We start from the raw sequence: 14,117 nt of genomic DNA, 5'->3' as shown, positions 1-14,117 counted from the left end.
AGGAAACCAAACTCATAATTATAGGGAATAGGACCTAACCTCTAAAACAAAACCTGTAATCTTGCAAAATAACAGAATTAATTGTGCAAGTGAAAATTAAATGGAAAGTGTAATAATATGTTTGTAATCAATAACACAAAACCTCAGTGAAATATCAAGGAGTCATTACATTGATTGGAATGTAAACATCAATAAACGAGTTCACTATACAAGCCGTGAGTTGTCTTCAAAGGATAGCAAAAGATTTGTAACATTCAACATAACTCATCTACAAGTAATAGTCAACAAAGATTGTCGCTTGCAGACAACAACGGAATGCAAGATGAGTGCAATGTATGCCATGATTTATTCATGAACAAAATGTAGAAGGTGCACAATTAATACAACAGCCTGCATATTTATTTTGCCCATGAGTGATGAAATTAAAATGGCATATCACATTCCCTTAGTCAAGTTATAGACAAGGGCCAAGGACTTGCAGTGAGTACCGGTTCTTATGAGTATATGTAGGAGACTTGTGGTATGCAGATTGATTCACCTAAGGGTACGAACACAAACTCATGACGCCCATGGAAACTCGCTTACAAGCAAGCTACAAGTAGCTTGTAGGGGATAGGCTCTCAGTGCACACAAATGATGAACAGTTAAATTAAAATAACTTGAAACATTCCAATCAAATTAATCTGCAAGCAAAAATTAAATGAAAAATATGGTATGAAGCCTCCTATATTCTTCAAGCCAAATAGAATGCAAATATCAACAAGTAGTGCTGTCAGGTTTGCTATGCATGATATAGATCACTTCTAATGATGATAAAAAATGTGCAATATGCATATGGCAAATGCTACGCCCACATGCAAGCAATGATAATAAGGAAGCTGCAATCATGGTGGTACCCTACGAACACATACAATGCAATATACAATGAAACTCAGCCAACAATCAACATCGACCTACAACAAAATACACTAACTCCTCTTGCAAGCGAAAGCGAAGAGTATGCAGAAAATGCAAGTTCCTACGAGGTACTACAAGAAGATCGTCATGCAGAAAGCAGCAAAATGAGTTGTAGTAACATTCACAAACAATATCAAATGATTCATCATGCTTACAGTAGCATACGTACGAGTAGAACTAGAAGATTTATATTCAGTGTCACTTGTCCGCAAACAACAATGAAAGGTTTGCAGTGTATGCAGTGGCCTTGCCTACAAATAACAACAGTAAACGTACTGCAAGTGTGCATTTCCTACAACCAAAAGCAATAAGCCCGTGAAAAATACAAGCATCCACAAGCAACTATAGGAGATTCATTAGTGCACGATAGTCTACCTGCATAAATTAACAAATGACCTGTAGCGCAGCGCCACACTACCAGATCCGCAACACTCGTACAAGCGGACAAAAGACATCTACAAGCTTCTAAATAGAATTGTGCACACTCAAATGCCAATTATTTGCGCAATTGATTAGTGTCAAACACTTTAAAATATCCCATCATTCATTTGCATATTGACACATTCATGATATACATACATTTGCAATATATATGGTGCATCATGCAAATACATCACCCGATGTGCGAAATGTACTACATTCTGGAGACACATTGCATCGGCAGCTAATGCTTCATGCACTACATAAAACACCGATTCAGTGTGAAAACAAATTATGTAAGTAAATAGGTGATGCATAAGTACATCTACAGACATTTTATATGACACTGTATCAAGTCATTCCGCAATATACAAAATATTAAGCAAACATGATTAAATAATGTATAGATGCAGAATGCACCATACATGCAAATATGTTGCATATATCCACTGCATTGCATACAAATCGCTGCCATACAAAAATATCATGCAAAATTATATACCTGCATGGGCCCCAATGAATGTGTTATAGATACACGTGAAATCTGAGAAAGCTTCATGGGTTAAGAAATGAACCTAAATTTGAGCTCGATCCTTCTATGTGAATAAATAGGAGTTGACACGACTCGAACTACCAAACAAATATACGGATTACATTGACCGGAATATTTATTTTATATATTCATATTACGTGTTCAAGGTCTATAACAAAGAAAATTCACTAATAAAGTTATAAATCCTACAATAAACTCAATCCTCTGTCGACAGATAGGCAGAGTCGACAACGTTCATTCAATGAAATGAAATCGCCCATAAGTATACCCGTGATGACCGTGTTGATAGAAAATTTCAACCGATTGGGACCATAAATATTCGAAAATGCCTCCCGAATGCCCATTAAAATCCAAAATTCTAAAATCACCAGAACTTGAAATATTTAAAATTAAAATAAACCACCAAAATACTTAAAGAAAAATTCATCCACCATCCGCAACAGTTTATCAAGATGGACAAATCTAAAAATTACTTCAGCTCACAAATAGCAAATGTCTAGTCGAGAATATTACTAGGATTTATTTTCAATATATCTCTTGATAGTAAGGACATAGCATGTGTCCTCTAACCAGTGGTTTCGCCGCCAAATAAAACCACAGGTAAACAATTATGTCTGGGACCCTATGACTGGGTGATTTTGCCGCTAAATGATACTATTAAATTACGATCATGGTAAGAGCCCGTTCCCCAACGACTTCATATCTTTGAGAAATGAATCAGTATGATATAATTGACAGGGCACAAAGCATCTGTTAGCTAAGGTGGATTTAAATTTGCTCACTTACACAAATATTCACCCAAGATCTACAAGGTACCCTTGGATGTAGTAAGCCATAACTATCGATAATGATCCTTTTGGCAGATTGGGTTGACTGCCTTCTCTACTAAGTAGACTTGGGAATAAGATGACCTGGGACGGCAGAACCATGGGATCTTGATCAGGTCTAACATCACTTCCCCCACCATCCGCTTTAAAAATGAGGTGGTGAATTTTCAATTTTAAATATCAAATTTTCGAAAACCAAAATCATGTTTTTTGCTATTATACATTGGATATTATGTATTTGTTTGATGACTAGCCTTAATCGAAAGTTCTCTCTCGTTATCGAGAGGGGTAATTAATTATAGAGACTTGTTCCTATAGGAAACCTGAACTCAGATCATAAAGTCCTTGCAAAATGAGGGCGAACTTTTTGGGTAGTGTCTTATTTGAAACCCAATATGCCTTCCAAAAATATGCCTTGGAATTTAAACATTAAAACTCTCCTCGACGACACGAAAAATGAAGAAAGAGGCCGTAGAGCAGCAGAGGTGCGAATTTTTGGAGCCCACAGAGCCCGTAAAATTTATCTAATATTTATGATTAGTTCATCAAGGATAATTTCAAATTTTTATTTTATTTTTCGGTTGCCCAAGAAATTTTTTCTTATCATGCTGTCATATGTCATATAAGAGAAATTATAAAAATAATTTCCTCCAGTCAAATCATAATTAAATATATACTTATGTGTTTATTTTTTTTAAATAAATTTGATCAATTTATAGAAGTACCGAAGACAACAACAACAACAACAACATCAAGCCTTTATCCCACTACGTGGGGTCGGCTACATGAATCCTTTTTCTCCATTGTGTCCTATTAAAAGTCAAATTCTCGTTTAAATCTAAAAAAGAAAGGTCATTACTAATACATATCTTTAATGATTTGAATATAAGCATTATTGACTCCTTTCTTTTCAAGAACTCTCCATAGCACTTCTCTTGGAACTTTATCATATGCTTTTTCTAAATCAATAAATATCATATGTAGATCCTCCTTATTTTCTCTATATTTCTCCATCAAACCTCTTAATAAATGTATGGCTTCCATAGTCGACCTACCCGGCATGAATCCAAATTGATTTTGAGAAACATTAGTATCACGTCGCAACCTATGCTCCATAACTCGCTCCCATAGTTTTAAAGTATGACACATTAACTTAATACCTCTATAATTCGCACAATCTTGTACATCTCCTTTATTCTTAAAAATAGGAATTAACACACTCATTCTCCACTCATCTGGCATCTTCTTAGTCTTCAAAATAGTATTAAAAAGTTTAGTAAGCCATGAAATTCCTTCATCTCCTAAGCATTTCCACACCTCTATTGGAATATCATCAGGTCCAACAGCTTTTCCACCCTTCATTTTCTTTAAAGCCTCTCTAACTTCAGTTTTACTAATACGCCGATAAAAATATAAATCTTTATTTTCATCTAGGGTGCTAAGGTCACTATAGTCAATCTTATTTTCACAATCTTCATTAAAAAGTTTAGCAAAATATCTCATCCATCTTTGTTGAATATCATCTTCTAAGAAAAGTATCTTTTGATCTTCATCTTTAATACACTTCACTTGAACTAAATCCTTACTACTCCTATCTCTTTGTTTGGCTAACTTATACATATATCTTTCTCCCTCTTTAGTATTTAATCTATTATATAAATCACTAAAAGCTAATGTCTTTGCTTCGCATATTGCTTTCTTAGCATCCTTACGAGGCACTTTATATATTTCCCAATTATCAGAATTTTTAAAATTAAACCAATTTTTATAACAAAGCTTCTTATTTTTAATTTTTTCTTGCACATTAGGATTCCACCACCAACTATTTTTACTATTAGGATTCCACCACCAACTATTTTTAATTTTTACATTAGAATTAACACACTATAGAAGTACCGAAGACATTTACAGTAATTTTGATTTTGACGTCGAAGACAGAAAAGTGAAAGTGTTTACTGTAAATTAGAAGACATCTGAAACAAAATTGCAATGCTTTGACTGAATGTTCATCAAAACATACGGTAACGCTCATGTTACAATAAGAAGTCCCTCTTAATTGAATTAGTCAGAAGCTTTTGATTACAAATTTCATCCATGTTCTAAGTGATAGATTATATCCTATAGTTAGAGAACAAAAAGTCACCCAAAATTACTTCTTTTTAAATTCAGTATGGCAATCCAAGAAGACCTTACCTTCCATAAACAAGTAGAAATACTACAAGACAACCAAATTGTTCAAGACAAGAAGTTGCAGACCTCTTCACCTTAAAATTCTTGGCATAAACCTAAGCACTAAAATAGATTTCTAGCTGAAGCAAAGAGGGAACAAAAAATAGCACACCAATTTATTACAGAACTAGCTGAAGTTTTTGACATAGAACTCACAAAACAAAAGATCGAAGGCATTTCGCTGAGAGGGTAAGGTGTTGAATGAAAGAGTATAATCGATACTTCAGTAGTTGGGTAGCTGCTACTAGCTAAATGCTACATTCTGGAAGCTCCAAGGCTGCTTCTGAGAACTCTTCTGAGCGTCTTTCCAGCTGGAGACTTAGGAATGGATTGAACAAAGGTCACCCTCCTAACTTTCTTATATGGAGCTACCTGCAATTAATCATCATATCACAACAAGGTGTGCATGAGGTTTAAGCAATGGAATAGATAATAATAATTATCTTGCTAGTAGGGAACTTCTAATTGTATTAGACTGCTGTAAATTGATTCTGAATTTTAACTTATGTTCTTCTGAAATTCTTGGTTCAAAAGCTTCTAATGATCTTCTCTGTAAATTTGCTTACTAATCCGAGCGGATTTTTTTAATTTTTCTTACTTAGGCTTCGTTTCTAGTGGCTTTCTTATTGCTTCTTAAAGCTGCTTTTTAGTACAAAAATTAAAAATTTTGTACTAAAAAGCTGCTTTAAGAAGCAGTAAAAAAGCTGTCCCAAACGAAACCTTAGTTTGCACTATTTCGTCAGCCTAAGAAAAATGAGAGACGGTAGCCCTATACTCCTCTGGGAAGATCAACTTCATGAATGTGACTACCAGGAAAACTCTCTAAACCGCCAAAGTTGGGTTTCTACAGTAATCAAGGAAGGATTTAAGCTTCATTTGGGACGGCTTTCTTCTTGCTTTCTAAAACAACTTTCTAGTATAAAAATTTCTTGAAAAACCATTTTAGAAAGCAGTACAAAAGTTACCCTAAACGAAGCCTTAATGTATTCATTTTGATTTATAATGGACTTGATAAGATTATATATGTCACAGCCCTTTCCCTCAATAGAAGCATAGCTCCACAAAAGCTTTTAACCCATTAGTGATAATCACTAGAATTTTTATATTTGTTAACTATTGAAAATGAGACTTCTATTAGAGACGCTAATCAGAGATTTAATTAGTTAATCATATGTAATTATATTAACTGTTTAGATGTATCCACTTAGTTTGTGACACGTGTAACTGGGCACCTAGTCTATGCACCTATATAATCTACTCCACTGTATCTGTAATGGATCATCCAATACAATCGATCTTCTTTCTCTTCTACTGTTCATCTTCTTGATCTCCGGTGGTCTCACCGTGAGAAACATCAGACTCTCTGTTTCTACAACTTCAGATCAATAGCAATGTTTAGAGTGTCTACTTGATCTTGAGATGGCCCATTGATACTTAAAAGAGCATAAGAGAAGAACTACGAATCATCAATTATGCAGCTATAACGGAATGCTATTTAAAGAATTGTTGAAGATGGGATCAAGAGAAGGTTGAAAATCACCTGCTTAGCTACAAACTCCATAATCTCATTTGAGGAAAGATTGCTTCCAGATTTTCGAACCACAAATGCAACTGGTATCTCCCCAGCTTCCTCATCAAATGCTCTGCACAGCGAACCAGTTTTAAGTATTGTAATACAATTTAGAATTGAAATAATGTTAATCTAAAGGTTATTATCAACCATATCAGCTCAGAACTTACGATGTCACCGCTGCATCGAGGATTTCATTGTGGGAGATCAATAAGGCTTCAAGATCAGCTGGAGCTACCTGCATGAATAACTCAATTACTGGCATTAAGAAGGCTAGTGGGTTACTGGGTTTACAGACTAAATTAAGCCCAGTTTTAGCTACTGTGTATTTAGTTTGATCAAATATGCATAAAATAAAAGAACATGTTGGTGTTTATTAGTACCTGAAATCCCTTGTATTTAATTGTATCCTTCAATCGATCCAAGATGAATAAATATCCATCTTGATCAAAATAGACAATATCTCCAGTCTTAAACCAGCCATCTTTGTCAATAACGGATGCAGTTTCTTTCTCATCATTCAAGTATCCTGTAAGAGCATTCACCTATAAAGTTAATGCACACCATTGATATCAAATTGTCTTATTCTCAACGTTAGCACTATAATTTAGGTAGAACTTCTTGGTCTCTAGCCTCCCCTCCTTTAAAAAAACGACCAAACATAAACTAATAATCTCTTGAATATAATTTATAAGCCGCAAGACTCTCCAACTTCCGCCATATAATTCATTTTATGAAAATTTTATGGATTTTATTATATAAACGTTTTCTTCAATCATGAGGAAGCGCATCATTTGTAGTCAATAATAAATATTAGTGGAATCATTTCAACTAGGTCAAGCTCCAAAAAAATTTTCTTTTTCGGACTTTCCATATAAAGAGTGATGTTTCTTACAACTTCTATTTTAATTGTGTAATGGATTTTTATATAATAGATAGAAGTTAATTACTCCATTTCTGTATACGATCATGAATATTCTGGAATGCTACAAAAGCAAGTGAATGTCAAGTTTCATCAAAGGTCCAATACCTACACTACACCAAAATGCCCTAACAATAATTGGCTTAAGATACATTTAGGTTACAATGTGAGGAAAACGCACAAGTGAATAAATTTTGTAACTACCAAATAACATCTAATTCGGAGTTTTTTTTTTTTTGGATTCCGAATTTGAAGTGTAATTAAAATTTGTCTTTGCTTATAGAGTTTAAAAAACAATCAATAAAAAATAATATATATTTGAATGATAAATTTTTTGTAGCTTTCTAAATTTGTCTTTAAAAAGATATTTAAAATTATGATTAAGATTTCATTTGGGATAATTTTTTAACTAATTTATGAAGTTGTTGTAGATAAAATAACTTTGCAAAGTTATAACAAAAAACAGCTCATTAGCGCAAAAAATACTTAAAAGCAACGAAAAATAATGACCAATAGACATTATAGTTGTTGTATGAAAAGGAAAGCCAGTTAACTTTTTTAACAATTTCTAAAGCAGTTTTTTAGCATAAAAAATTATAGTTCAAAAAATTTTTGTACTAAGAAGTTGATTTAAAAAGCACTAAGAAAGCTTTCCCAAAGGATTCGTTTGTGTCAGCTTTCTTAGCATTTTTTTAAGCAGCTTTTTTAATACAAAAAATTCTATAAATTTTTGTATTAAAAAACTGCTTCAGAAAACAATAAGAAAAATATCCCAAACGAACTCTAAGGCTTTGTTTAGAGAGTTCATTTGGGATGACTTCCTTACTGCTTCTTAAAGCAGCTTTTAGTAAAAAAATTAAAAATTTTATGCTATAAAGTTGATTTAAGAAGCAATAAAAGATCTTCACAAACAAAGCCTAAGTCTTCAATTTTTTTTTTAAGTTCCTTTCAATCTCTATCATAATTTCAAATATGCTTTTTAAAAAGCAACTTCTTGAAAATAAGATTTTAAAAAGTCACGTAAAATCTATCATCCAAATATATATTATTTTTATTAATTGTTTGTGCTAACGTAAAAACAGTTGAAAAGCTATCTCAAACGAAATCTAAAAAAAAAAAAAATTAAAAACAAAAATACAAAATATAAACGCCTCAATTAAGTCTAAATGTATTTTAAAAAACTTTTAATTATGGCCTAATTCAATTCTTAACCCATAAAATTAATATAAGCAACTAGAGACTTCAGCGTAGCGTACACTAATCAAGTTCATTCCATATGAACCAAATGCCTTACCTTTCATGACAGCAGGCCCACGCAGCCATAGCTCTCCACTTTTTCCAGGCGGCATAGAGATCCCCGTTTCCCAATTAACTACTTTGGCTTCCATGTTTGGAGCAAGAAGACCTACTGAGCTATATTTCTTACAGGTTTCAGTATTAAAACCACGAGCTCCTACTGCAGTAGACTCTGTCATACCATATCCCTGAACCATAAAAATTTTCAGGAACATATTGTAGGACGCATGGACAGAAGAACAAGACGATAAATTCGTTCAAAAGATGACTTAACAGCTGGTATAATTCACAAGGAGAAAATTACTGTGATGAACAAGCATGGGCTCATGCAAGCATTGATGAACTAGCATGGGCTCTTTTGGAGGAGAGATTAGTCTGTGCGGACACCGAATGCAGTTCATCGACCGGAGACTAACAAAATTGTGTCACGTCAGCGGTACCGAGCTCTACCGAGCTGGGTATCAAGCAGGGTGTGATGTGGCGCATTCTAATTGGCCTCCCAATTAGGTGAAATCTTTGAATTAGACCGGATCGTTCGTCGAAATAATTTCACCTTTTGGAGGGTTTGTTTATTGTCTCCTGTTTTATTTTCCTTTTATTTCTTAGATAGGATTTTTGGGTCACTAGTTTTATTTTGAATAATTATATTTTTTGGGCGGTACAGAGCACGTAGGTCTAGGGGTGTCAATTCGGGTCAGCGGTTCGGGTTCGGGTCGAACCCGGAACTGACCCGCCGGCACTGGTCAACCCGAACCCGACCCGATTCGGGTCCGGATAAACCCGATACGACACGAATGACCCGAAGTTGACCTAAAATTGCTAATTTTCGGGTCAAAATCGGGTCAATATTCGATTTTCGGGTCAAAATCAGGTTCGGGTCAGTCTCGGGTTTTCAGGTCAAATATGAGTTTTCGTGGCACTTTCGGGTCAATTTCGGGTTGCTGGGTCAACCCGAACCCGACCCGTTTCGGGTTCGGGTTGACCCGAACCCGGATTTTTCTGAGTCAGGTTCGGATCGTGTTTCGGGTCCGTGTCAAAAATTAAAGACTAATTTTTGGAAATGAGAGTTAAGCAATCATTTTTTAAAACTGAAAATGATAAATAAAATAAAATAAAATAAAAACTAGGGACCATTTTTATCTTCATAATAAAGTTAAGCAATCATTTTTTTTCCTGAACAGCTATATTCTACATTTTATTATCTTATCTTCTTACCATGGCACAAAACTTAATGATACAATCGTAGAGTATATGTAGACCAAATAGAAAATTGTATTGTTAAAATAAAATAAGTGAATCTAAAAAATATAATTCTTATAACGAAAATTTATTTTTGAAAAGAGTATTTTATTATAAACTATAAAATATTACACATAAAATAGGAATTATACATTTGATGTACGTTTAAATGTATATTATTTTATAATTTTTTGTAGTGGTCTAATTACTATGAAAATTTACTAATATACCAAAACAATAAATTGTAGATATTGATTTCAAAAGAAAATAAAGGATTATTTCATCGAAAGTATTCTTATTATACTTCAAATCAAATGTACAAATTTTAAAATTTATTATTTTTAGTTAGAAGAAATCTAATTAAATGGAATGTCGAATTTTAATTTATTTAAAATAACTTCTAATTTATTTTCAATATATTTTGAATTTTTCTAATTTAAAAGAATTTTTTTTGAGACATTTAGATCAATTAAGTAAAACTCACACATATATCAAATTTAAGATCTCTTAGTTGATTGTAAAATTCTCAACCACCAGATCAAAAATATGTATATATAATGTATTCAATTACAAAATTAAAAAAAAAAACTTATTATATTTTATTTTAGTTTTTTGGAACAAGTGTCCACCCGTTGACACACTCGAAAGGGAGCTTGACGGCGTGACTAATCCTCCACTGACCTAGAAGAGGCATCCACCCCTGAAACCTCCTAACCCACACTCAAGAGGCGTTGCAGCTCGAGGGGAATCGAGCACGGATTGAGCATTAATGAGGGATTCTCAACCATACTCGTCCACCAACCAAGCTAAGCAACGGTTGTTATATATTTATTTTTCACTTTATGCCTTTTAAATATACGCTGTTAAGTGTTTGTGGTTAGAAATTCCGCTATTTTTCTTAAGACCGCACGTAAATTTTTCGCTGAACCACAGAAAAGTATGCCTAAAACATGCACGTTGCAACAAAAGTAGACATGCGGTGGGACGAAGATCCGGACAAAAATTGAAAAGCCCACTGTGACGATTACCTGGATGAAATCAATATGAGGAAATCTCCTCAGGAACTCCTGTATCAGCCGATTGCTTAGAGGAGCTGCACCAGAAGAGGCTTGCTTCAAGGACCTCAGATCACAGCCATGAGCCTCATTGGCCCTTATGAAAGCAGCCATTAATGGCGGAACAACAGGAAAATGCGTTACTCTATACTTGGCTATAGTTTTAGCAGCTTCCAGCGCATTGAACCTCCTCATCACGACAACTGTCGAGCCCAGAGAAAGCAACCCAATGGAAAATAGAGAGAGACCGTACACGTGAAACATGGGGATGGCAGCAAGGTACACGTCCTTCCAACTCTTCTTCTTATACTGCGAAGCCTCGAACCGAACAAAGAGCTCGACCATGGCGATCAAGTTACTGTGACTTAAGACGACGCCTTTGCTTGATCCAGAGGTTCCTGAAGAGAAGAGTATCGCCGCCGTGTCGCTCTGCCGGATCACTGGCTTCCTAGTAAGCGGCGGGCTGCCGGAAACAACCTTGTGGAAAAGTGGGTAGTGAGCCGAATCATAGCTCAAGTCATTGGGAACGGTCACTATCGGAACACCAAATTGAGCAAAAGTGGCAACTTTCTCCGAGGAACAGAAGACAAGGGCTAGGTGGACGATGCTGCTCATTTGCTTCTGGATCTCTTTAGCGCTGCAAAGGGGATTCATGGTTGTTATGATTGCGCCAAGGGAGAGGACGCCGAGGAGGATGACAGGGAGGAGGACAGAATTTGGAAGAAGAATGAGTAATACTTGGCCAGGTAAGATTCCAATTTCATGGAGTCCTGAGGCCATGCGATCGACCATGGAACGGAGTTCTAGGTAAGAGATGGAAAATCCTGATGCAGAGTCGACGAGGGCTGTTTCACCTCCGTGAGGCCTGGAGAAGAGAAAGGAGGCCAGGTCATGAAATGCGTCTTGAGGAAGGGACCTTGGGGGGTGCCTGCTGCTGTAGATTCCAGTTTCTGTGGAGAACCAGTTTGGATCGGAGATGGAGAAACTTTGGCGGCCGGAGAGAGCTCCCTCCATGGGAGAGAAATAAAGTTGGCCTTCTTGTTTCTTTGGTGCTAACTGCAACTAATAATTTCTTGACTGGGCGGCGCGTAGTAGGAAGCAGTGTGTTTTTGGCAAGCATGCTATGAGAGAGAGAGAGAGAGAGAGAGTGAGGGAGAAGGTTTCTCCACTCTCTTCTGAGAGAGATCTGTTCCATTTGGACGATTTATAATAGGAAACGCCAATGAGAATGGGCTCTTCGATATCTATTATTTAAATATATATTTTTTAAATGGAGCAGTTTTGATTTAATTTTTTTACTATGATTTTATATTTTAAATATGTATATATTATATTTATGAATTTGTTGAAGTTTCCAACTAGCTTTTGCTTCGAGATTCGTGCCCAATCAAGCTAATTTTGTGATGACGTATCAATATATATCCTTAGAGAGCCGTTTATGATAAAACTCCTAACGACCTCAGGTTTGGTTTATTTTTTTGCTTTGGCCGAATCCACTGATAGACTTGAGAATTGAAGAGAAGAATTAACTTTTTATTATTTTATATTTTAAAAGTCAAATACAATTAAAATTTTTATTATTTGGTTTATTTTAAAAGCCAATTTCTCTCACATCTTAATGAAGATAATGTTTGGCTGAGAATTCTTACAGCTACTTCATAAAAATTTAGAGCACTTGATCCAAACATCCTCCACCACCCATATACATATTATAAGTTAAAAAGCTTAGGGAGTAAGTATATTTGTATAAGTATATACACATATTGACATTAAAAAGATAATCACAAGGTTGCATTTCTTTCATTATTATCAGTGCAATTAATTTTTCAAAGCTTTTTAAGATTTACGGAATAATCTGACTTCATTCATTGCAACTATGGGCTTAGACAAAATGTCTTTATTTCTAATTAATTCAACTCCGCCTTGGAAAATTTTTAGCTTTTTAGAATCATTCTCTCTATAACACTAGAAATAAGGATTGAAAAAATATGTTGCTGTATGGATGCCTTATATTAACTGAGTATCTCATCTTCTTTTTATTGTAGCATGCAGTAAAAGGCTTATATGATTGCTTTACATTTCTGAATATAGCTTTAATTACCTTCCGTGTCATATACATGCCATCATATAGATATCCAAGCGATAATTTTTTACATATGAGTCAACAATATGCAACAACTGAATCAAAAGGCTCGATATCTTTGAAATAATAATGCAATTATTCCAAAATCTGAAGTCCAAAATAATTGAAACTATTTCCTTTCCCTTGGAAGTTTTGGATATCTTCAAGTAGGGGTGTCAATTTCGAGTCACAGGTCAGGTTCGGGTCGAATCTGGAATTGACCATGTACTATTCGAGTCAACCAGAATTCGACCCGTGATTGTAAATTGTAAATGGGTTGAATTTTTGAACCTGAACTTGACTCGCTACAGGTTCGGGTCAACCCGACTTGACATGGATTTAGGGATTTTTTGATTTTTTGAGCTGTCGAATGGCCAAACTCCAGTTGCTTTATGAGCTGTCGAGCTTCTGTTGCTACTTCCGATAGGTAGCTCAGAAGCTATCGTCCCGAGCTCCCGTCGCTACTTTTGATAAGAAGCTCCCGTCGCTACTTCTGATAGGAAGCTACTTTCCTGAGCTCCTGTCCCTACTTCTGATACGGAGCTGCCGAGCTCCCGTCGCTACACCCCTACTTCGTCCAATAGTGAGATGACCGAACGGTGAGATAGTGACTGACAAGCCAACAGCTAACGTAGTCACGGATGCGACATGGCTGGCTTGGCGGACGTCAGATGCAACTGATGGACGTAGATGGCTGGCTTGGTGGGCGCGACTAACGGACACAACATCTCTTCAGTTGACAAATGCGACTGAGGCAGTGGGATAGACATAGACCGAGAAACAGCCGGGCTGCATCAAAACAGGACAATTTCTGGTTTCCGAGTCAACCCGGACCAAACTCATTTTTTCGAACGGGTTGAAATTTTTAACCCAAAAACGACTCATTTCAGTTTTGAGTTGAACCGAGCCCAAAATTTTTATGTTGGG

At 35.4% G+C, this 14,117-nt stretch overlaps 1 protein-coding gene across 1 annotated transcript; it reads right to left on the bottom strand.

Moving 5' to 3' along the window:
* Positions 1 to 4,951: 4,951 nt before the first annotated feature.
* LOC110110432 (4-coumarate--CoA ligase-like 6) lies at positions 4,952 to 12,264 on the bottom strand. Its single transcript, XM_020841917.2, has 6 exons — positions 11,042 to 12,264; positions 8,773 to 8,962; positions 6,940 to 7,085; positions 6,727 to 6,794; positions 6,527 to 6,629; positions 4,952 to 5,358 (listed from the first exon to the last, which is right to left on the bottom strand). The coding sequence occupies exons 1-6, from the start codon at positions 12,080 to 12,082 to the stop codon at positions 5,242 to 5,244; spliced, it is 1,665 nt and encodes a 554-aa protein (XP_020697576.1). The 5' UTR covers positions 12,083 to 12,264; the 3' UTR covers positions 4,952 to 5,241.
* Between the last annotated feature and the right edge of the window lie 1,853 nt (positions 12,265 to 14,117).

This window comes from Dendrobium catenatum, unplaced genomic scaffold (assembly GCF_001605985.2).
Source record: "Dendrobium catenatum unplaced genomic scaffold, ASM160598v2 fragScaff_scaffold_716, whole genome shotgun sequence".
Classification (NCBI taxonomy): domain Eukaryota; kingdom Viridiplantae; phylum Streptophyta; class Magnoliopsida; order Asparagales; family Orchidaceae; genus Dendrobium; species Dendrobium catenatum.
The sequence above is the reverse complement of the archived record's forward strand: the minus strand, read 5'-3'. Positions and strand labels throughout refer to the sequence as shown.

What these genes read in the sequence shown, in the direction of transcription:
- LOC110110432 (XM_020841917.2), bottom strand. Translation starts at nt 12,082, where the DNA reads ATGGAGGGAGCTCTCTCCGGCCGCCAAAGTTTCTCCATCTCCGATCCA. An exon ending in TTAAATACAAGGGATTTCAG is followed by an intron (nt 6,795 to 6,939) that starts GTACTAATAAAC and finishes TTATTCATGCAG; the next exon opens with GTAGCTCCAGCTGATCTTGA. An exon ending in CTCGATGCAGCGGTGACATC is followed by an intron (nt 6,630 to 6,726) that starts GTAAGTTCTGAG and finishes TTCGCTGTGCAG; the next exon opens with AGCATTTGATGAGGAAGCTG.